At 40.7% G+C, this 25,407-nt stretch overlaps 1 protein-coding gene and 1 long non-coding RNA gene across 5 annotated transcripts; one reads left to right on the top strand and one right to left on the bottom strand.

Annotated features, from left to right (window-relative positions):
* Window positions 1-181: 181 nt before the first annotated feature.
* rnf44 (ring finger protein 44) lies at window positions 182-17,459 on the bottom strand. 4 transcript variants are annotated; one of them, XM_080773616.1, is made up of 12 exons: window positions 17,164-17,459; window positions 14,829-14,939; window positions 14,172-14,361; window positions 12,076-12,298; window positions 11,033-11,200; window positions 10,017-10,190; window positions 7,598-7,759; window positions 7,236-7,351; window positions 6,620-6,707; window positions 5,683-5,804; window positions 5,473-5,572; window positions 182-4,934 (listed from the first exon to the last, which is right to left on the bottom strand). In XM_080773616.1, exons 3-12 carry the CDS (start codon window positions 14,276-14,278, stop codon window positions 4,872-4,874), a joined length of 1,323 nt encoding a protein of 440 aa, XP_080629742.1. In that variant the 5' UTR covers window positions 14,279-14,361; window positions 14,829-14,939; window positions 17,164-17,459; the 3' UTR covers window positions 182-4,871. The 4 variants fall into 4 exon arrangements, with proteins under 4 accessions (XP_080629742.1, XP_080629740.1, XP_080629743.1 ...); XM_080773614.1 differs by lacking the exon at window positions 14,829-14,939; XM_080773617.1 differs by lacking the exon at window positions 14,829-14,939 and having other exon boundaries at window positions 11,081-11,200.
* LOC308322397 lies at window positions 11,078-24,986 on the top strand. Its single transcript, XR_013964710.1, has 4 exons — window positions 11,078-11,217; window positions 24,135-24,206; window positions 24,301-24,360; window positions 24,858-24,986. It is a non-coding gene; the product is annotated as an uncharacterized lncRNA (long non-coding RNA).
* The last annotated feature ends 421 nt before the right edge of the window (window positions 24,987-25,407 follow it).

The raw sequence follows: 25,407 nt of genomic DNA, 5'->3' as shown, positions 1-25,407 counted from the left end.
GTTTCTTGCGACAGTAAGTGATAAATCCAGTTTCAATTCAACGGCACAACTCCAGATCACAGCAGACAGTGGTGGAAGTGTTTGGGCAAAGAGGGTTCAAAGCCCAAACCAGTGTGGTTTACCTTTTTAAACGTTTTGTCCCAACCCGACCCTTTGGTGTGGTTTGGGCATAAGAAGTGACTCCACTATACGTATTCTAGGCCTGTGGCCAATACTTTTTAACAAAGATTAAAACAAATCAGATTTGGCCCCTAGGAAACTTGCAAACTTAACCACCTAAGTTTATAATTTAGGGATTCCTTGAAAAACAAAACAAGCAATTGTGATATTGGTATACATACATTTATTAGTGAATAACTCTCTCAAATCAGCCACAATAAAAAAAAATGATTGCACTACTTGGTAAAGCAGAACTAGCAACTTTCATTTAAAAAAAGTACAAATCTTAAAAATTTCAAACAGTATACAGATGTATATAATACACTCCAACTAGTTATGTTAAATGCTACAAACAATATGATTCCAATGGAATGACAAAGTATAACATTAATAAGAACCATTTCCTATATATAATATATATATTAGTTGATTTATTTTTTCACCCCCCAAATACAAACATGGCGAAAATGAGGTAACTCTTAAAATGTGCAAGTACCAAAGCAAAATATCTGCCTAATGCAGAAACACATGCCCCTGGCTCTGTTGGCGGGTGGGTAGTCTGACCCCTAGAGGCCAGGGGTAGTAAAAACAGTAAACCACTATCCCACCACAGCAAAACTCATTGGTAAACAATAAATGGCATCTACGGAGCAATCAAATCACAAATCCTAAATAAAGTTTTAGCTGCTTATTGGAACACATTTTCGCACCACACAAGCTGTGAGATTATTTAATAAGTGTTTTTTTAACAGAAAGACTACAAGACTCTATTCTCAGTTGTCTTAAATTTGTGTAAACTGTAATCAGACCTAATGTGAGGTTATCTTTTAATGTTGAATAAAAACATCAGATGCTCTGAATTGAAATACACTCAAAACGGTACTTAAACTGAAGTGAATTACGTTTTTTTAGATGTGAGCAATACATTTTTTAGATATTGATACATGAAGATCAATAGACTAATAGGTACAGTTCTACACTGAAATAAGTATGACAACATTTTTTTTTTTCCTTTAAATTTTTAATTCCTTAAAACTATATTGATTTTGACGGACAATGTTTAGGGGTATTAGTAATAACATGCTTTAAGAATACATGAGATTCATGACAAACTATTGCATTCACACAAGTGACAGTTATCATACCTAAAGCAGGACATCTAGCACCTTTTCACTATGGCTTTCGATAAACTACAGTAGTTCCAGAGCAATATAATTTTCAGTGGTTAAGGGCAATAATAACACAATGTCTTCTCGGTTTTTCTTTTTTTTCTTCTTTACAAAATGAAGTTTAGCGCAATAAAATCTTGTAGTCATTCAGTTCTATTACAAATGTGTGCAGTACAATGCATGGCAGTTATTAGCTGAGCATTAAGATCCAAACCTCCAGAACCCAAAGCCAACTAGAGCTAAACATCAGTCGGGTTTCTGGTCAACAAGCATGCATGTTGTGCACCGTTAAATAGGTTGCCCATCAGATTTCTAGATAACCTCCACTTAAAAACACGCTTGTTTTACATTTTCTTTACATTTTTTTTCCATTTTTTTGTAGTCATGCAAACACCTTTTTTTGAAGTAGTTCTGGAAGTGATTTAGGTAGGATAGTTGCCCAACGTATGCTCTTGTCATAAGAGTGTCACGTGCCAAAAATAGGCAATCTACAAGCTCACGATGCATAGTAAGCGCTGTGTTGTAGATTGCCTATTTTCAGCACATGGTACAACAAAGTATACATCAGGCGTAATGTGTGCCATGGCACGTTTAAAATGGCATCACGACCGCTATATTTGAACAGGTGGTTCAAGTACAAGAACAAAAACAGTTTGAATAATACACTTTGTAATGAGTTGCAGTGTATACATTGCCTCTTTTCTGTGAATATTCATAAGGTCTTTATTGATTTTTTTTTTCATCTTGCATGCCTGTCTTTAGCTGATGTAATATCTACTACTCCTGACAAAAAAGATTAGGATTACGTTAAATTATTTATGGTCTAAGGAAAACGACCAAACGGAATTCAAATATACCCCCTTTCATGGCAATCCTTTCCATTTGAAATGGACTGTTCTTTTTTTATTTTTATATACTGAGAGGCCCTGAGTGTTTTTTTTTTTTTTTACTCACAATATATGCCAGCGAATAGATATGTACACATAGGTTAATTCTCAAAGCTGTGGGTTTAAACTCATTAAATGGCTTTTTTTTTTCTTCTTGAAGGTGGTACACGTCAAAGACTCACATTCGCTAAAAAACATGGCAAGATTCCTTTACACAAGAAAGCAATCCTAAGGGTTACAATTGCCCATCAGCGATTACTGGGGCAGGTAAAAGACAGGAGTGTTAATTTGTTTTTCTTCTCTCCCACCCAGTACATATTCCAAATGGAACTGTGAACACCGACAGGGAACTACGACCCTGTTTACACCTTGCATTAAAATGTGATCTGTATCTGGTTATCTTATCTCGGCAAGGGAAGAAACAAAAATGCAGATTAATGCAAGTTTAACACATTGCAATTAGAATGTGATCTCATTGTGATACGATCTGAGTCAAAGTCAGCCAGCGTTAGATCGCATCGTTCATTATCCAGATACCAGTGGTTCTCAAAGTGGGATCTGGGAACCAGCAAAATGAGTTAATACAGCGTTAACATCAGTCCTCCTATAATATTTTAAAATACCAACATTTTTAAATAATACTTTCAAGCAAATCTTGTATGCCGGTCCCTTCCTGGCAAATCTTTTCAGACAGGGTCCACTGCCAAATATTAATTTGGGGGTCCTTGACATGAAAAGGTTTGCTTACCACCAGATGCACACTGTGTTAATGGGAGGTGTAATTGGGGTCCAGGAGTCTGACAGTGTACCATCACTACTAAAACACTCCAGCTCCAACGTTTTCCGTTTGAATCCTGCACACCACTGTCACCCGGCAGAAGCTGGAGTGCGGCCAGTGACGTCTACAAGGATTTTTCAACATTCTTCTGTCTTCAAAACAAGACATTTATCTAAAACACATACATTTCTCTTTTAAAACACCATTAACCATGGCCTAAGACTATGACCTGACCAAGTTGCGAGATTGTAACATATATCCATACACAAATAATATTAGTGCTCTGTGTGTTTCCTTCAATCGGTTTACCTAGCAGGTAAAACGAATAAATAAACACTTTAAAAACGGTATACTCTTAAAACAAGTGGAAATGTTTTTTTTTTCTTTTTTCTTTTTTTTAAGATTAGTAATAGGTTTGTGCTTGTCAAGGTCATAAGAAGGCAGATTTGAAATCTTGAGCAGTAGGCTATATCTGTATATTTGGATATTTGGCTCACAATCAAAGAAATAAAAGCCCGGTCTTCCAAAAAGGGGAAGAAAATGTTCATTTTAAAACTCGCCACTCATTGCACATATTGCTTTCTGCACAGGCCTCCAGAACTCTCCAGCATCAGCGTAACCTTCAGATGAGGAAGACACCCATCCTCAACCACATCGCCCGCCTTCTCTCTTGGCGCTTGCCGAATAAGCAAAGCGGTTCTTTTAGTTATGCTTCTTTGTCTTTTTCCTTGTATTTTTGATAAATTTGGTGGCAATGCTTGATTAAAATATTGCTAGTCTGAGTCAACAGTCCATGCAAATCCTAGCATGCTGCCCCAGTGGTTAACACAATGCATCGGCTCTGTGGACAGGACATACACACAACGTGACGCAGCACAGACACTTGCCAGGAGGGACAATGCTGATGTTGAGGATGGATGTAGCACTTGTGCAGCGATGACCTCGGATAGATGCAGTCCTCCACCCACTCCTCTCAAAGAAAGACCCCTCTCTCCATCCATCCATCCATTCATCCATCCATGACTGCGTCCATACAGATCAGTGTCCCAGAGTGGATTAGCAGAGGGGTTAGGAGAACATGAACCCGAAGAGGTGCGTGTCCCATCACATTGCAGTCCCAGAATTTCAGGCTTGAAGAGTATCGATACTTTTAAACCACAGCAAGTCATACTTTCACAATAGCATTGGCAAATCAAAAAAAAAAAAAAAAGAGGGTAAAACTATTGAAATAATACATTATTGCGAAACATACATTATTAACAAGTCACTTTGCCCAACACCTAAACAAACATGCATCTATGATGGTCAGGCATTGCCTCCAACCACAGATACCAATATTGAAGTATTCCTATTATTTTTCAGCTAATTGCACAAGGTGTCCAGCCAATATATCCACCCTCCCACTCACCCTCTCACCTCAATCCACCATATATATGCAGGACTCCCCAACTATTCATTAACGGCCACAATCGAATCCGCTAGTTTTAAAAACGAAACCTTGTAAACAAAAGCAGCAAAAAAAAGGAAAAAGAATCGGGTTAAAATCTTTGGAATCTGCAACAAGGGGGCAGAGACAGAGTGGCTGGTGGGTCCCAGGGCTCTGGCTACAGGCTGCAGTAGGCAGTGGGTTTCATGACACTGGGGACTATGAAGCACAGCAGAGGTAATGACAGGCTCCAGAGACACCAATCCTGGATTGCTTATTGTTTGAGGTGGGGTGGGAGTCGAAAGGTTGGTACGGTCTAGATTTTAGGAGGCAGGTTTTTTTTTTTGCCCCACTGCCTTTTCTTTTTTTTTTTAGGGACAGACTTGATGTTGTGCAGCTTTCCAGCCCGCCGGCGGTGGCGACGATGACGACGACGACTCCGGAGTGCTCTCTCACTCCGCCTCCCGGTGCACGTCTGACGCGTCGGCTCGGCAGATCGGACAAGTGCGATTGGTCTGCAACGAGAGCGGGAATGGGGGAAATGTTAATGGCTGTTTGTTGTTTAACCAATGTAGGCCTGACGTCGAAATGTATAAAATGTCTTCTAAATCCTGACAGTTTTCCGTCAGGATTTGCTCCACATTTTCACTCGGTGGCGCGCTATGAGCTTGTAGATCTGCTATTTGTCAATAGGGTTAACCAATTTAGCCATACATACTTTGTGACAAAGTATATAGGGTTTATATGCATGTGACAATGTCATATGCTAAATAGCTAAAATAGCAGAGCTCAATGTGTTGCATGATGTGAGCTTGTAGATCTATTTTAGAAAAAAACGGGGAAGCCAGGTTGAAAGTGGTTACATTTCCGGGCGTGTTGAGACTGATGAGACCCAACGCCCAATTTTATACTCTGTCGCGGGATGGCGTCGCTTGCTGACGAGAACTGATCTTCGAGCTAAAAGCTCTGTATTGCAAAGCGTCGTTGTTGCATGAAGATCTGCTCTTGTCGGTAAGCGACGCGGTCGAGTATGAATTGAAGCTCCATGCTTACCTTCAACCATTTGTCCACACACTTGGCATGGAATTCGTGGTTACAAGGTAATACCCGCAGTAGCTGCCGACACTCAAAATCGCTGAAGCACACAACACACCTGCGTGGAGGAGGGGAAAAAAAGCTAAAGTCACAGATTGTTCAGCGTGGGGGTGGACTGTGGAGCAGTGAATGGTTTAGAATGGATATGCATAGATAAATAAACCTTACAGCGTTTGTTCAGATAGACGATTCTCTGAGTTGAACCTGTAGGACGGAAGTTGTTCTATGTCTGCCTTGGTGAGTCCTCTCGGCTTCGCTTCGCCCAACCTCTCTGCCAGGTTCAGTAATGCCTGTAATGTATAGAACACACATATACGTGTACTGTAATAACTAAGCACTGTCGGTAGTATCACTACATTTCTTGATGTATTTACTCCCATTCACAAGGATTATCGGACTCTTTGGTCACATAAGAGTTATAAGAATTAATAGACACTTCCCCTGTTTTTGTTTGCGTCTAAACTAAACTGTCCTGCAGTGGAATGACACAAGACAACGGATGGAGCTTCGCAGGGACGAGTGTTGGAACTGGGTGTGCACAGGAGACCCAGGTATTTATTGTGTTCACAATAAGTAATATACCTGTATTGTGATGTAATGTAATTCCTTCTGACCACCAGAGGGCAGCATTCCCCCCCCCTATATTTCCCATGCATTCTAAGTGTGTTTGTCATGTTCTTTAAACTAATTTCAGCAATTTTTTTGGTGGGTAGATCTTTTTGCGCTGGTCATTTTGAAAGTAGCTCTCAAGTAAAAAAAAAGTCTGGGCACCCCTGGCTCTCTATACGAATACAATTAAACATGTTCAGGGGAGGGAGGGAGGGTGATCTTTGTCACAGCACGTGGTGGAGGGTGGCACCTGTCGCCAGGGAATGTTGAACAGGAGGGGTAGGATGGAGGCACTATGTCCTCCCTGTGGGGGCTCCTCACTTACAGGTGAGCCAGTAATGTACAACAGCAGAAGTGGGAGGAATTAATTGGCATAATGTGGTAAACAACTCTACTGAAGCCTGGACAACCTGATACAGGCTGCTGGTCTGACTCATAGCACAGCAGCAGCATAGCATAGCTTTTTAATGTTAGTTAGTTTCTACAAGGATCTCACCTCATAGTTCTCCATCTCTACGTCGTCTACATCTAGGTCCAGGCTGATGGCCGGGCCCACTGCAGTCGGAGGCACAGGAAGCATTGACCTATGCACAGAGATGACAGCAGCAACAACAACACCACCCATGAGGTCAGGTTGTTATAGGTTCACTTCTGGTGTTCCATACGAATGAATGAAATGTAGCAAGACAACCAAACCAGCAGACAACATAACTCGCTGTGGTTGTGGAATAATATAGGGGGCCTATATTATTATTATTAATATAGGGGGGCTATGCCTCTCCATGTGACGCGAGGTTACGGACCGGTTCCAAACAGCCATCCTTCTCGGCTCCGTTTCGGACCGGATCCAAAACTTCCGGGGCCGGTTCCGGGGCGGGTGCGGCCAATTAGAATTGTTTCTCGGATCCATAGCGGGTTTCGGACCGGGGTCCAATTTTATGCCCTCTACTACAAACGCAACTAGGTGGCAATTCATTAATGGAGAGTGATTGCACACATTTTGCCCACTGTTGCCCGAAAAGCCAAAATCTAAGACGAATAATGTCAAAGCACATGAGAGGTTGATTGTAAACGGTGGAGATGAAACCGGCTTTGTTCACAGAGGTACTCACAGGAAATAAGGGAGGAAGCCTGGATAGTAGGATGGAGGGGGCGGGGGAGGGGGGAGAGGTTGCTGCAACCGGTATCTCTGTCCACTAACTCGTCTGGGCAGCATGTGGGGGTATGGCTGGAGTAGAAACGGAAACACACGTACAGTATGTACAGTTAATACTTTATCAGAGCTGAAAAGACAAATCCAGAGGTAACCCGCTCATAAGCTAATAGCGCGCCACCGAGTGGCGCGCTACGAGCTTGTAGGTCTGCTATTTTAGAAAAATCGTGAAATGAGGATTTAGAAGATTTTTTTTTTTAGTATAATGCAAAGGATGTCAGAAGTGGCAATGCACAAGAGTGTTTGGAACGTCCATCTCACCACTCCGAAGGGCAGCTCCTGATGCAGAGGCTCTTGGGGAAGGTACTGCAGAGGGAGAGGAGGAGGCATCGCTGGTGGGTGATGAGATGGAGGGTAAGAGAAAGTCCCTAATGGGTGCTGGTCCCCTCCAAGGTCCACTTCATTTTCTACCCTCTGTAGAGGCTGAGTGGAGAGAGGGGGACATTTTTTGTAATCTGAGCAATTTGAGGCTGTGGCTTCTGAAGGAAACTCCTATTTACCATTTAGTGTACCATTAGCATAGACTGTTTACAAATAATTGGACAAAGCGTTCTCCGGGTCTGATATGGACGTAAGATGAATGTCTGGGCCATTGGCTGGCCCAGACAATGAGGCGGGACTTCCCCCCTTCTTCTTCGTTGGTTTTTATTTCGACTCGAGCGGGGGGGTGGATCCCGATCATAGCCTGTAAAGGTAGCCACTCCCCTCAGAACATACTCGACTTTATGGTAATTTTTTTAATAAATGGGACCATCATTTTCCAAAAAGAAAATTATGACATTAGAAATGAGACTTTAAACTAGTGACTGGAAGCAGAAAGTATTCATGACCATGTTTATTAAGGTGAAGTTGGGCCCAAATACATGGACCTCTATGGGGTTTTTTGGGCCCAATGACAGCGCCACAACAGGCCATTATATGAACTTTCAGGAAGTCAGGATTGCCTACTGGCTTCACACAAATCCAGCCTCACTGCCCCCCTGACCATTACATGTGTCTGCCACTGTTTCATAGTGCTTGGAATCACCACACAATGCTTTGTAATATCCTGTAAACATATCTGGTCACTCTGTCTGTGTTAGGACTGTCACTTTGCATTTGACACTTGATCTGTCGTTCAAACCTGGTGAATTATTAAATGTTATAGCTTTAAAGCTACAATGTCCTCTCCTGGCAGAGAAAGGTGATTGCAAGTCTTAACAGGCAGGACTCAAACCCGAAAACCAAGCATCTACAGTACTGCTCAGGCGTGGGTATCGTTAGGGTTTTTATGAGTCCGCTACAGATTCCGGTTCCTAACGGTTCCCTATTTTGGTTCCAAAATGGTATAACATAACTTGAAGAGGTCAAATAAAATACTACTGTAGCCTATATAATATTTGTAAAGATGTCTTGTGCCATTTCTGTCATGGCTTTGTCACTGTTATAGATTGCATGATTATGGCAAAACCTATTACGGGTCAATATTGTGATAAATTATTAAAATGCCAATCTTTTTTAACAAACTAAATCTTAATGCTAAATAATTTTCTTATTTTCACTAAAAGCTCAAATAAATAAGGTTTTCCCATTTAGGCACATAGCAGTACATGCCATTTCAGTCAATTTCATTGTTTTCAAGGTACCTTATGTCAGTCTAGTCTATTGCCTTTCGATGATTTACCGGTACCTCATATAGTTTAGATTTCTTTTCAACCTCTGTATAGGGATTTGTTAATGTTACAATATTCTCTGTTGCTCAGCATACTTTGTTGAACCTTTGGACTAGGCTTGCTTTAACGAGCTTAATAGGCTACAGCTGGAAAGAGAGGCGGTCAACTCTGTATGTACATGTCATTCAGCGGTGCGTGTGGATGAATTAGGCTACACATGATCACAACGTGAACAAGAGGTAATCCATACCACTGTGTCTGTCTGTGTCTGTGTTGTGCATGTGTAGCAACCACACGCCTGTGTCACTCGACACCACGCTTTCTCTTCGTAAGGCACGTGTCTCTCTTGCAGAGAGCTAGCTCCACCTCAGCCGATCTGCAAGTCCACAACACATTGCTGATGCAACACAGTGTAGGCTTGTGGATCAGCTGTGTTCCCTGCGCGACGTCTAGGATAACAAGGGAAGAAAATAAATAAATAAATAGCGGGTTACTGCGTGTCTGTGGGAACCGATGGGGAGAAACGAAATTGAATTTAATTATTTGGTTGGGTACCCGGTACTCAGCATGTTCGGTTCGGTTCGGTTCCTGCTTGGTCCCGAGGTTTCGATACAGACTCCTAGGCGTGAAGGAATTCTGCTGAGTGCTATGGTAAATTATACCCATAGTGCACAACCTGAATCTCCGAGTTTGTGCCATGAAGCATAAATGAAATCCTTTATACGTTTTCAGCTTTGTGTCCGAAACAGTGCAGTTGTAGAATGACTGTAACAGTCGGCCCCACGCAGTTCGATTCATTTACTCCTATAGCTTGGGGGGGCTGTAACCATTCCGACGATAACCATAGCCCGAACAGTATAAAACGGATATAAAAACACTAAACGGTGTACAAGTGAAAAAAGTAACAATTGGAGCAGGGAACACATTCAAACAAATTCCATGGTGTAAATAGGTTTGAACTAGATTTTTGTAAAGAGTGGCAGCCTGTGTGTGTGTGTGTGTGTGTGTGTTGTAGGTGGACTACTCACCATGCGTGGGTGCTGAGGCTGTAAAGGGACAAACTGGCTCAGTGGAGTAAGGTGCGGTGGCTGGTGGGGGGGCACGGTGGGGGTTGGGTGCAATATAAAATGCTCGCTGGAGATCAAGGGTGGGAAGGCTTGGTAAGACACTGGCATATGCTGCATGGTACATGCTTGAATGAGCTAGAGAGAGAGAGAGGGGGAGAGAACAGGGACAGACACAAACTCATGAAAACACACCAGTCAAGTTAAATGTGTATGTGTCTAAAAGGTTTGAGTCATCAACACCAACACGTTGCGACAAACCTCCAAAACAGAAGAAGTCACTCGCCGACTCTTTTAACTACTCACACCGACACAGTTACAATGAAAGCATGTTTTAAGCATGTGTAAGACAAAGCAATGCATTTGTATTAATACATAGCGAAAGCACAGACTTAGCGCCTAAACAGCTGAGTATCATCTTAAAAGGACCATACCGGTGGTGTACTTGACATTACTGCCAAACATTTTCCAACGCATACTGTAGTTTGTTCTTTTTAAAGAAATTAAATAATCTTCCATTTAACTTGCAAACACTTGAACATTGCTTGAGATAGGCAATCGACCCACTGCGTTTTTTTGTGTCAAAGTTCTGAATAATTGACTGAATTATTCAGGTACGTTTAGTAATGTTAATGAATTTTTAAACGTACAAACAACACAAAGTTTAGATATTGATGCCAGTACGGTCCTTTAATACCATAATCATCTGAAATACTCAAGCAACATTGCAATTTTCTCCACTGAAGAGAAACAAATTGCGCGCAGCGCGCGCGTGTGTGTGTGTGTGTGTGTGTGTGAGAGAGAGAGAGAGAATATTTCAATCATAACATATGTATAATTCTGGACATGGTAAAAACAATCACTTGGAAACATCTAATCATGTGCAGCAGCAGCAGCAGTCATAAGCGGTGACAGCTGGGGGTGGTATGGAGCGCTACATGGATGCCACTGACATTCAGGCTCTTCCTTTTCAAACTCACAGGAGGAGGAAGGCAGCAGAGCAGAGAGAGCTGTCCGCTGAACATTACCGAGCATGCTGGGAGCTGCTGAGCGTTGCACCCAGGGAGGGGCTGCCCGGTGTGGAGGGGGAATCCGTGGGTTGTCACCGTGGTAACCGTGTATGATATCGGAACGGACCCCTGGTGCATCTTTGAAGAGAAGACAGGTGAGATGGTTAGAACAAGTCCAAACATAGCCCATCGTTGCTGTCGGGCAGAGAACTCTCCTCTCCGTATTTTAACTGTCTGTGGGGGGTTTTTTCCGTAAATAAACGGCCAACTTAATCATACTACAGCATCACACAAATATCGTAACGGATCCACAAACTCGAAAGGGACTAGTCCTATGTAAAGTAACAGTTTTGGACATATGAGGTTTCCACCCGACTTCCACACTTTTGGAATTGTTTTACAAAACGGGTCATATTTTCATAATATTTGCCAACGTGCCCATCGGTTATGATACAATTATACTCACTGGGTCATTGTGGACATATTGGACATGGAAATTGTCTAATTTTGGCTTCAGAAAGGTTTGTAAACAAATTCAACTTAGCCCAATTACCTAAACCACTTATTTGAAGATTTAAATTATAATGGTTTTGTATGATCAATGTTTGTAAATGTATGAACATTTTTCAACTGTTTAACTTGTACAGATGAATGTAAACTATTCTGATGAAGCAAAATTATTGCGATAATCTCAAATAATTGCGATCAGGCGATTATGTAAAAAAATGTGACAGGCCTAATTGAAGCCTGAATCATAACCTACAAACGTCATGGCAACTTGTGGAAAAAAAACTTGACCTGGGTTATAAAATGATACCATTTTAGCCCTATATAATTATTTTTTATTTTTTTACTTTTCATCCAAGAATGGCATGCCCCTTAAAAGGGACGGCAGGTTTAAATCAGTTAATTAATACCATGAATTCTGTGTGTTTTGAGGGAACGCAAAAGTTATCAGTCAAAGCAACAAAATCATGTCGAGTGAGATATTACTACTGCTGGTCGTTCGATACCTGGTCGTGTAGATCCACCATGATGGAGCTCTGCTGAGGCATGTGAGCAGCAGGGTGAAGCATGCGTGGAGGTGAGCTGGTGTGGCTGTATTGTCTGGACTCATCTAAAGGAACCTGTGGTGGATGTTGTGAGAAAAGCAGGCGATGGACGTTCTCATCCTGAACTAGTGAGTTGTGCAGCACAGGCCTGTCCCGTCGCCCCCACTGACGTCTCACTGGCGGGCTGCAGGATCATGACAAGTAAAGGGACATTAGAACAGTTTGATTCATTCTATAATAATATTTGCATGATTTATATATATACTAGCCCTTACCCGTTGTGAGATATTTGCCCCCCCCCCCCCCCCCCCCCCCGCCCGGTGCGTTTTTAATTCACTAATAAATTCATTAATAATCATTAATGTGTCAAATCAAAAAAAGGGCTTCGTTACGCCCTCCATATTCATATGGTCAATGCCTGTGTGAAAAGTGGGAGCGATTGGTGCAGGCAATGAGGAGCTACGGCGGTGTTTCTGACACACACAGACAGACAATTTACAATGTAGGCATTTAGCAGACGCTCTTAATCCAGAGCGATTTACATTAAGCAAGAACAAAAGCATGGGAATACATCACATAAAAACATTCATCATGAAACATGCGTAAGCTAAGAAAGTAACAGTGGAATATCTATATAATGAAACTTATACGTATGAACTATACATATATACTACTATGCTATACATATGTACTATGGCGTGCTATGACTATATACAATGCAATTCTAGTGCTGTCTACATAACATGCTATAAGTCTGTTTCAAATGCTATCTAAGTCTACAGAAGTGCTATCTAGGGTAGAGTAAGTGCAGACACTCAGACATTATAGTATGATGATATATATTCAAAAGCAATTTCTCAAATAACATATTTGCGTCACATTTAATCACTTTCAAAATGTTCAAAAAAATTCAAAAATTGCAGACTTTCAGATGCAATGATGCAAACGTAACGTATAAAATAGGGCTTAAATGCTAGGGTTTTCCAGACGGTGATTTCCTCCACCTGAAACAACCATTTAAGTTACAATGTATAAGATACACAGGACTCAAATGGAAAATACATTTATTTTATCTATTTAAAAATAAAGGGTAACTTAACATCATCCTAGTATTTTACTAGCAAAAAGAAGAAGAATATATAGCTTTACTTACAATTGCATTGCCCCATTCTATCTTGTTTTGAATGTCAGATAGAAGATAATGCATGCTATATATAACCATGGCTTTGTTTACTGAATCATTGTAAATTAGTCAAATTACTTCCATTTGTAATCACAATTTATAAATTATATTTGACATATTTTATATAAAATCTATACATATCCTGATGTATTTATTATCATTCAGAACAGACATACCCGGTAACCATAAAACCAATCAGTTATTTAGTTGAATACAAGAAGACAGGTAGGCACTACAGACATCTGGGTGGGCTCCATATTTTCTGGATTACCGGGCACTAGCGAGTAGGGACATAGCTGACCATTTGGTTGCCCTACTCGTAGGATATTTGTGCTGCCCTGGTGGCCAGTTGTCTAGGTGCCTACATGTTCCTAGTGACCAGTTGTCCCTAGTGCCCAGCTGGTTTTAGTGCCCACTTGATCTGTTACCGTTTACTTTAATGACCCCAATAACAACTTGCTTTCGGTACAACATGACAGACACCCTCGGCTCATTTGCCAACACAAACGCAACCACAAATCTCTTTGTGTGCTTGTTTTCTAATCTATATATTGGTAACTAAGAAGTGCAAAATCATAAATATTGATCTGTATACATTTCAGGTCTGGTGCATTATCAAAAGCTTTGTCAGTACTCTGACATTGTCATTACAAGTTATGTTATGCACCACAATGAGGAAGACTGAAGTACAAGAACTGCACTGTCTATAACGCTGCTACCAGCTGTATTGTATGTGTTATGTGACGATAAACACTGTGACCCCATTTTAACCCAAACTAAAATTTCTATTGTTAAACACTTTACAAGATGAGAGAATTTTGTTAGATTCCGGAGGGAGGGGTTAAATAATGCAAAGACAGAGCAGGGGGTTTACCTTCTCCTGAGGTGCACAGGGGTGTTGCAGGGCTCTCCAAGGAACCTCCTCTGGGTTAAGGGGGCTGTTGGGGGCCGCCTATTGACTGCTATTTCCCATGGTCGCATTGGTGACGTCGTGGAGACGAGTCACACTCTGGGAAAGAAAGCCGGAGGCACTTGTTGTGTTTTCGCCTCTGATTGTCTTAACCCTGTGGAAACACAAAGAGCCACACAACTTATGACCTCCAGCTTACTATCATGTTACGGCTGCCTATTACCTCTACCCCTATCAAATTAGGTAACCTGACAAATGTATAATTTCAACATTTTATGTTGAACGTGTTTTGAGCAAGGAATAATAAGGACTTTGTAAAAGCAACGCAAATTATTGAATAATAACGGACAGTCCCACTTTATTTTTTACCCCAGTAGGAGTCGCTGTATCTTGCTGGAGCTGAAACATGGGAGTCTAGAGCCATGTGCTCAGGAAACAAAGCAACAACAAAGGATGTGCTTGCTCTTAGCACAGAGCACCTTGCAGCAATGCATCTTGTGGGCCGTGGTGCCTTTGTACGGCTCCATTACAAAATATTAGGCCTTAACATATCATTACTGAATAAATGCAGCACCGTCCATATAGCAGCAGCTTAAACTCAACCCTCAAAACAAAGCTTACTTTCTCGGCTTGGCTGCTCTGCTGTTGGCTCAATGACAAGGAGGGTGGTGTAGTGGCAGCAGGTGTTTCAGCCTCGGAACCGTCCTGAGTCTCGTGTCCCATTCGGTTTCCCTTTGCGCGTACAACGTGGTCGAATATATCCGTTCAGAGTGACCGTTATTAACCATTAGTAGCAGGTATTCCCCATCACAACTAAAAGACCCCCGACTCTGAAACGTTGAGATTTATGTTAGCCTTTAGCCTGCTAGCAACCGCAAAGAAACGTCCAGTCCGGATAAAACCGCAAAAACACAGTGGTTAATGTTGTAAATGAATAACTCTCCAAGTGCAGTACAGGCGGTGTGTTAGCCAGCCTGCCAATAACAAGGCTCTTTCTTCATTTGTCAACATTCCTTGCTTTGCGCGCCTGTGTAGTTTCTTCAAGGTAGAGTTGAGATCCCATAGCTTGTGAAACGGTACGGCCTGTGATTGGTTAGTTGGTTGTCGGGTAACCACTGACGCATATCTAACCTGGCTGTATCTAACCTCGCCCACCAGGCTTTCCACAACACTTCAGAGGAAAGGCTGTATCTAACTAACTCTCTTGACTGGACATCAACGACACATTAATAATGTGTACACAAAACTACACAATATGTAACTACGAAAGTATACCAGTTACAAATGGATACAATTGTATGTGTTATTGTTGTGTACAGTGTTACTTGTGTAGACCTTAGCCCTGATACAAAGTGTCCAGTCATGGCTAGTGTGTAGAGTCTGTAGACCTATGTGTAAACCATCGTCAACTCAGATATTGATGTACCGGTATTTAAAATTAGAGCATCAGCATACAGCAGCGGATCTTGAGTATATAACAACAGAGGCTGGCCACTGGTCACATGATGGTATGTATATGTATTACTCTCTTCTTCAACGTTTGGACAACGTTGTCTCTCCTTAACAACCAACTATCCAATCACAGCCTGGGCCGTCGCTCCGGGCTGTGGGACCCTTTCTGCATTGTTATGACAAAGCCACGCCCCTTTCCTCGGCGGACAGAGAAAGACGCACCAATCATAAACCATCAGAAAAGCCCAGACGGTATTTGGTTACTATCTGTTCAAGAAGACTCGGTAATCGGTATGGATACAACATGTATCATGTATGTATCAAAAAAGTGCACCCCCCCCAAAAAAGTCCAGTTATGCTATATCTTTCTTATTTAAACTTAAATGGATATTTATTCAAATCAATTGTCTGATTGTAGTCTACAGCGTATTTGTTTTTGAACTAGTGCTAGAACTACTGCTTTGTGCCTGCTTGAAGTTTTGTGTAATGCCCCTCGAACAAACTGCCTTATTGTTGAAATGTAGGCATATGGTATACAAATAAAAATGGCTTTGCCTTTGTCGCACAAAACAAAATACAGTGGGTCAGTGGAAGTTAGGGTAGGCCTATAGTTTAATACACCACAGTTATTTTTGCCTTTATCTTGGATGTTTGCCATGTAGGCCTACAGTAAGAGGCACTAATTATAATGAATACCGACCGGAGAGACTTCTCCGTTACCATTATAATTATGCCGTCAGTGGACACAGACTATGGACACTGAGGAGGGATTAGCCCACTCCTTACACAAAATTATCGTAGCCATTATTATTATTATTAGATAATTAGACACACTTTCAGTCGTCTCCGACTCTCCTATTATTAACAGATAACCAATGCCTGTAACAGATGCCCCGCACTTCACAGTAGCCCCACATGTCTCGTCGACCTGCACCGGAGGCCACAACGTGCCCTACTATAGCCTACTCCAGACTACCAACCAAACCGATTATGTAATAATGCACTTGCACGATCATTGACTTTCTATCAGAGGAGGAATACCATCCTCAGCTGTCATGATTTTAAAGGCTATATGCAAAGCTTGTAGGCCTACTCATAGTTTGCTAATTAACATAAAACTGGCAATATAATTCAGGAGATTATTAAAACATAGGCCTATACAGGTATTATATGGCCCATATGTTATGTCCGGTGAGAGTTAATCAATAATTCATTGGCCTCTTCGTTGGTCTCGCAGAAATAGCAGAAGACTTTGCTCGGTCAGATCATGCAGACCCAATAGCAAGTTAACAGGAGCAGCGGTTTGCGACCATAACCGAATGTAAACATTACAACACCGCTCTCTCGGTAACCAGCAACAAAACAAGGAGGGGCTGGAGGGAGGTTGGAGCTTCAGATGACAAGCAGCCATGGAACCATCAGCACACACAGACAAGCGCCCCGCATAGCTTCTAAAACCAGTGCTAATACAAAACGAAAAGCAAGAGCACGAGTATATAGTTACCTGATTGTTAATATGCAAACATCTGACCGCTGCTTTTTTTCTTTGCAATCCTCACATCTCGTTAGACTAAGTGCGGCATCCCAACGTCAGCTGTTCCCCGTATGGTACATTCCGTGGATTTCACCATTATTGTTAAATAAAAAGGTACTAAAACAGTATGTGTTACAACGATACAACCACATTTAAACCGAATATTATGGTGCCGTATGGTTTTGCAGCCCCCATTTTGTTTCAGTAGTCGACAGTTTCCATGTCCGTAAACAGCAGTGCAGTGTGACTGTTGTTGGGATTTCTGCGGCTCCACATCATACCCCCATATCTGCGTATTTTGAGAGCGCACGTACTCCATACTGCCATTTTTACCGTAATGGACAGACAAAATGGGACGATGCCTCCTCTCAAAACTGCTGTCGAGCTGTCGTGCTGTCAGTTAGATTCGGGAAACCGTAAACTACATGTCTGTTACTGAGTAATAACTTCAATTATTACTTAATACATACATACCATACTTAATACATTATATCAAAATTATGCCTAGACTGACTGAATGAATGTAGAGATTAATAAATGAAGACCATTTAACCACATTTAGGCGTTGCATATGTTGGATGTAATGGATGAATTCTAATAAGAATAAGAATAACTTAAGAATAATATATTAATAATAGTTCAGCTAGCCTGTGAAGTGATGCAGAACTATTGTAACTAGCCTAGGCGGTCTGTCTGTTTATCTATCAAGTATCCTGCCCTACTGTATCCGTCCACCACTTAGCACTTACCAGAGGGTGCTGGAAACGGCAAAGCGAAATTGGGCGAACACACCACCAGACATTGACAAAACAAATTATCAACTACAACTGGTGGCCTTGATTATTATTATTTGTTATAGAATTATTAACAACAATATAATAATGAGTCAAGATGAATGATTCGATTTTTTTTGATTGATTGATTGAAGTATTTATTAACAGTTTGCAGAATGACAGTACATTTCAAGCACAACTCAATACAAAAACTGTTAACTGTGAGTGGACGACCCAATAAAGCATTACATTTGTTTAGAAGAGGGTCCACCTTGTTCAATTCATCAAAACATTTAGAGACGTACAAATATACACTTCTTTAGCCAAAGAACAGAACAGGAATTCATCATCAAGGAGGTAAAAAGGGAAAAGAAACATGCAGTTACATCCGGTAACATCCCATATACAGTAGCCTATAGTCCTAGAGTAAACTTCTTTGGTTTTTGTTCCTCCCAAATTAGCCCCAAAATGGCAATAAAGTAACAATAGTAATAATATACAACATTACTACAATAACAATCGCACCCTGTGAGGTGCATTTGTAAAGTCCCATGTGTGAATGTACAATTTACAATCTAGCCATTTAGCAGACGCTCTTAATCCAGAGCGATTTACATTAAGCAATAACAAAAGCATGGCATACATCACATATAAACAGTAGTTATCATGAATCATGTATAAACTAAGAATGTAACAGTGGAGTATCTTTGTAAACTATACATATATATTATATATTATACATGTGTACTATAAAGTGCTATGACTACATAAAATGCAATTCTAGTGCTGTCTACGTAACAAGCTATAAGTCTATAAGTCTAATGTGTCCCCATGTGTGCATGTGTCCTGTAGGATGCTGCTGGTTGTGACTTCCCAGAGCTTCAGACAGTTCTCTAAATAATAGCAGTGAACAGTTGTCTAACTGGCTTGAACCCCCCTAATAAAAAAAAACAGTTAAAAACAATAAGGGGTCTTTTCCCTTCGGTCTTGACCCCTAATAAAAAAAGAGAAAAGCCCAGAGTCAAAATCAACAATGGCCACTGACAATAAAAGCACTTAAAACCTTTTCTGGGCGTTTTAGCTATTGTGTTCAAGTCACATGTTGAATGATGATCTATGCCTACAAACCTACATTGCAAAACTTGTTTTTATTAGGCTATAAATTCTTAATTTCAGCAGCTACGGGTTAACTATGGGAATGATGTCGGGCATGACAATATTCTTATCACTCTGTCATTACTCATAGTCATTACATTACTGATTCCGTGATGCAGGCACCATAGTATGCGTCATTTGTTAGCAGGGTTTGCAAGCTGGGATCCTTAGGTGGAGGTATACAGTAGCCGAATTTGGGTAGGGTAGGTGGAGGTATGATAAAAAACCTTTGACCTATAGGCTGAAATGTGTGTCTGTGTCGCTATTATGTTATTTTGTTGCTATGGAGCACACACACACACACACACACACACACACGCGCACACACACACACATGATTTGGCTCAAGACATGAAACTTATGCTTCTATTTACTGGAATTACTTTTATAGTTATATTATCAAGTGTGTTCTGTCAATCATGAACCAAAGTCTAAAGGGATAAGATTAGAGGCACAGATTCTTGGCAACTCCCTGTCATTTACTGTACCTCAAACGTCCTGAGGATTTCCTGAGAAGCAAATATTCCTATGGCAGCTAAATACCAGATTTATATTTATTTATGTTTGGCTAAAGTATATATACATAAATGTAACTCAAACTGTCAGTTTGGTCTTTACGTCTTTAACGTTCATACAAAATATAGTTGTCAGACACCATTCGTGTCTGTGGCTCCATTTCATGGGAACAGAAACATATCGTCGCATGTCTTTGGTCACAGCAAAGAACAAAGAAAGAAGTGTAAGACCACTGCTTTTGTTTAGAGGCATTAGAGAAATGTTCTGAATGAAGCCCAGTTGATACTAGAAAAGATAATCCTTTGTTTGGTGTCCTATAATTACAAGTACAGGCTAAAGGGGGGCCACAGGGGGCTTATTGGGAAGAGCTCATTAGTTAGTGGACAGATTTATACTGGCTGAGAAGCCATCAGAGCACTGCTCAGTTATAGACACAGAGCCTAATTTATACTTCTGCACGTCTGTGTCGCTTGCCGAAAACGACACATTTTCAAACTAACAAATCCATTATATTTCTACAGATACAAAGCCTATAAATTAGGTTTTTTATAATACTACCCTGTCACATCACATCACGCCTCTCTTCAGCAGAAGAGAGGCGACTGCTGGTAGCCATGACAATGGAGGCCCCCATTCAGACAATAGAGCTGGTATGAGGGTGCTGGCCACACGGTGACCCAACTTGGTACACTGCCATGCTGTGTCTCAGTGAAGGGTCTGGGTCTTTAGATGTGTCATGAAGTGGAATAGTTTGTTAGTGTGTATCTGTCCGGCTTCATGGGCAGAGATCACACGTCATCGTCAGTAAGCGGCTTTCGTGTGGCTTCTTTACACACACACACACACACACACACACACACACACACACACACACACACACACACACACACACACACACACACCACACACACCGGCAGACATGTATACGCTCACCTGCCGCGTGCACGCTCACACACTGACACACAGACTCATGCATACATAGGGAGAAGGAAGGTTGAAGCTGTGTTGTTAGCAGTGTGTGTTCCTGGTGTTAATCATTCACATTTACAGCTGGGAGATGATAATCACCAGACAGCAGCAGGCAAAGGTCTCCATCACTCGTAGGAGAAGTGCTGTCTGGTGAGTGTTGTCCATGTTGTCTGTTGCTCCTTTCTATTCTGGAGGTAAATGACGTTTTATATGGTAACTGTTAGAGAAAATGTAATTATTTTTGTAGATGTAGTGTGTGTAGTGTTTTAGTTAAAGGTAGTGTATAGGTTATTGTTTCGAACTAAAAGTATTGTGCCGTCACTCTGCTGTCATTGCTACTGAATGTTCAGTAGGGGTCTCCCTGTCTCTCCAGCTCTGTAATAAACAGGAAATACATTTTCAGGTCTGTTTCCTCGAGCTGGGGAGTCCGGAAGACCCCTATACTGGACAAACGAACAAACGCAAGCAATGATTACTATCAGAATATAGATGTTTTTACACATATTTTAACAACAATATCACTTACTACAACTACAGCTCTGACAAAATGGTAGCAGGACCATACCAGTGTAATTTGTCTATTCAGAAATTTGGCCACATGTTGTACATTAATGTCGACATTTTTCTGTTTGTGTAGGCTTAGGCTATATGTTTAGCATTTTGTCCAGTCATGTAACTGCACACAATGAGAAAGGGCACACTGTGTAGGGCGGCGGGCCCACAAAACACTTTAGCTGTTACCAAACAACGTTCATCAGGACAACATACCTATTTTTGTGTGCAGTTGGACTTCCTTTTTGTCCTACACACCTGCCGTCTATCACATCGGCTTAAAAATAAATACATTCACCACCAGTCATTTAAATTTAATAAGTGATGATGGTTAAACTGCACTGTGAAACAGGATCATCAATATCCTATCCTATACAAGGCTGAATTAGCAATACTTTGCACGTTTCAAGACATTACTTTCAAGACTCTTCTTCCATTATTATTCAGCATGAATGCAGTAAATGATGGTGAGAAAATAAAAAAGGGCCTAGAAAAGTAATTTGCAGAAGAATTATCTTGGTTTATTTAATATGTTGCAGAAGTTTAAATATGAGAATGCTCTGCTTTGGACATCATAATTTATGAATGGTCAGAGTAGATGCTCATGAACTAATGTTTCCATTTATATCTTTCAATTGAACTTTTTATAGCCAATTATTGTCTCCACGTCCGTCTGTGTACAGCTAATCTCCGGCACCGTTAACCCGGTCAATGCCAAATTTTGCACACACACTCCCTGGATGCCAACGATGAACCTCTGCCCCAAATCTTCCAGAACGGCCTGTTATAGCGCCACCAGAAGGCAGACTTTTGAAAAACACATTTTTGGATATTACTGTTTGATTACTGTTATTACTGTTACTTGTTTGTTTGATTCTGTCCAAAAATCCCGCAAATCGTTACACACTATCTCTATAGTCAAGTGTTCAAACCGGATCTGTCCGATATTTCATATTCCATCCTAATTGGTTAACATTGGCTTTGAAAGTTTGCAGGATTGGCCCGTTTTTTTTGGAGCAAAAAGCCTCAAATCATGAACGCAGCGTACAATTTACGTGAAATCTTTCACAGACTTTCCTACTAGGCTGAGGAATATATCCCACCCTTTTCACATTGGCCTGTTATATAGCGCCACCAACAACAAAATGCCTCAAATCATCCAATTGCCATCCAAGAAATGGCACCCTTTTGGCCTTTTCACATTGGCCTATTATAGCGCCATCAGGAGGCCACAACCTAACCTGCCCTGGTGGGCCCCGAGGGGCACTTATCTAGTTTTTAACCCCTTTTCTCACCAATTTTGTAGTAATTAAATCATTTATATGCTGCTCTTGTACCCTACTGGCACACCTGCCACCTGATCTCAGTGGTACAGTGCATTGGTTAATTCATCCCATGTATAAACATGTACGAGACCTGTTTCACCTAGCTATGTGCTGAATACTGTCTTGATACCAATAAGCCACAACTATTGCATTGCCCATCGGAGCACAGGTCTCCACCAGGGCAGGTCAGGTTCTGGCCTCCTGGTGGCGCTATAATAGGTGACAAGGGTGACATTTCTTCTTACGCCTTGGAAAAGTCCAAATCACCAACATTGCAGCTGTATACGGGAAAGCTTGAATTATCCTCTTTCAATCTGTACATCTTTTGTTTAATAAAAATCCACGTAGACATTTTATGAGCTACTTCCTGTCATGAAATTCCTTGCAGATGATTATTTTCTAAGTATCTGAGTATGGAAGCGCTCGTTATCAGTAAAGCGACCTCCTGCTGCCTCCTGCATTATGTGCACATTCAAAACAGGTGGTGCACATGGGCCATTGGGTGAAAGTCAACGAGCGCTTCCAAACTCCAGCACTTGGAACAAAATCATCTGCAAGGAATTTCTTGACAGGAAGTAGCTCATAAAATGTCTATGGTGGATTTTTATGAAACAAACACTTTACAGATTGAAAGTGGATAGTTCAAGATTTCCCTACAGCAGCAATGTTGGTGATTTTGACGTTGTTTAAAATAATTAGAGAGGACCTTTCTGTTTGGATGAATGGGCTGTCTATGGGAAGTGTCACCTATATGTATTACCTTGCTGGCAAGATGGTTGTGGTCTAAATATGGAGAATAGGATAATTTGGGGCATGTTGTTGTTCCAAAAATGTGTTTTGCAAAAATCCACCTGTTGGTGGCGCTATAACAGGCCAATTTGAAAAGGGTGGGATATATTCCTCAGCCTAGTAGGAAAGTCTGTGAAAGATTTCACGTAAATTGCAGTTTTTAAATTGCTCGATTCAGTATTTAGATTAGATATTTGACATTTATTTTACCCTTCCTATACAAACCCATTATAACTTCAAACACAATTTTAACCATGATAGATTAATGGAGCGGAGGCAGCTGAAATGAATATCAAATATCTAATACTGAATCAAGTAACTTAAAAACTGTAAACGACCAAAAGTTTTTTTAAAGTGAAATATTCCTTTAAGTACTACTGCCTCATAAATAGAGCGTTGCAGTCCCTCCCCCTCGAGAGACCCGGAAAAGAAATCCCCGTTTTTCAGAAAGTATTTATTTAAAGACTTTTACGCGGTGGACAAAGTCAACTCTTGTCATGAAAAATCATGACAATAAACACAATGTTTTGGGCCAAACAAAGAATTAGAAAGTAGAAAAAAACAGCAGGTTACAACACTTTCTTTGTTGTTTTTCTTCTTTGTAATTATTTGTTTGGTCCAAAATATTGTGTTTGTTGTCATGATATGTCACGACTCAAGTTGGCTTCGTACGGCTTAAAAGGTCTTTAAATAAATACTTTTTGAATGGGAAAAATGCATTGGGATTCATTTCCTGGGCCTAATAATGTTCCCTAAAACACAAGATGCTGTGTTGAACACATAGACAGACTGATTGAACTGATTCTCAACGAGCAATGAGGTCTTCAGTGGTCAAGTTAACACGTGTTTTTTCCCCATTTAGTCTCTGTGGTAGAAATGGGGATACTTACAAGAAGCATCCTACTGTTGTACTGCCTTATTAGCCTCAGCAACGGTGAGTATATTCAGCTAACAATATAAGCATACCCTTTTTGTGTCTGTATAGCAGACACAAATGTGACATTAAACTCTTTCTTTTTCCCCCCTAGCAAATCTCCGTCCTCAAATCTTCAATACAGTTGAAGTTGTGCGTGAGGATGTCCCCATAGGTAGGTAGACAAATGCAAGTTTTATTATTGCATTTTGATTTAAACAGTGACTATATGTGAAATGATGTGAATGCAGTTATGCAATCATTTAAATGGGGTGTAGGCCAAGTCATGTTTCTTGTTTAAAAAAAAGAGACAAATGTTATGTGAAGTTCAAATAGTAATCATTGCTATGGAGTGTTTATTCGTTCATTAAATGGGATTGAGTTTAGTAAAGAGATACACTCAGTTTGGCATATCAATTGTATCCAATCAGGAGAGAGAACCCAACAAGATCATTTAGCATCTTACATTCTATAGCCTATTCGAGTCCCATGGTCTTTTTAGGTTTTTGTTTCATCTTTTCCAATTTCACTTGTTTTATAAAGAGCTGAGGAGATAGGATGAACCTTTTAACTGTTTTGTGTTTTTAAACTTTACTACATTGATATGACCTATGACCTATGTAAAGTTTACTCTGACATTGAAATTACTTTACTCCCTATTGTTCTTTATAGGTGGACTTGCATTTAATATTAATGCAACCGATAAGGAAGGCGACCCATTGACTTATGGCATAAGTGGTCTCAGTGCTGTCTATTTCTCTGTTAACCCAACAACTGGAAGTGTAACAGTCGAGAACGCGCTTGACAGAGAGGTAGGAAGAACATCTCCTTTGTGAATTTTGCTCAGTGCTCAGAAATGTTTGGTCACAATATAAAAAATACTAGTTACTAAATAATAGTAAAAAGGCCTTTATTGAAATGTTTCACTTGAATGAAAGTATTGTCATCAAAACATACATCAATTTTCAATTCATCAGAACATTTAAAGACGTATACAAAGGTCAGTTAGTTACATAACTTACATAGCAGATCATACAAGCATAAATTAGATCGGGTAATTGTTGGTTACTTACATTTTCCCCATAACGTCACTGGTATTCAAGCTGAGTTGCCCACCCTTTAAACTGCTGTGTTGTTTGCTCTAGGCCTCTACTGGACCAATGATACTTGGACTTGTGGTCTCTGATGGCCAGAATACAGTAAGTTTAAATATACAGTAAAG

This window comes from Protomyctophum bolini, assembly GCF_963924005.1.
Source record: "Protomyctophum bolini genome assembly, chromosome: 10".
Classification (NCBI taxonomy): Eukaryota; Metazoa; Chordata; class Actinopteri; order Myctophiformes; family Myctophidae; genus Protomyctophum; species Protomyctophum bolini.
This window is presented reverse-complemented; position numbering and strand designations above follow the sequence as displayed.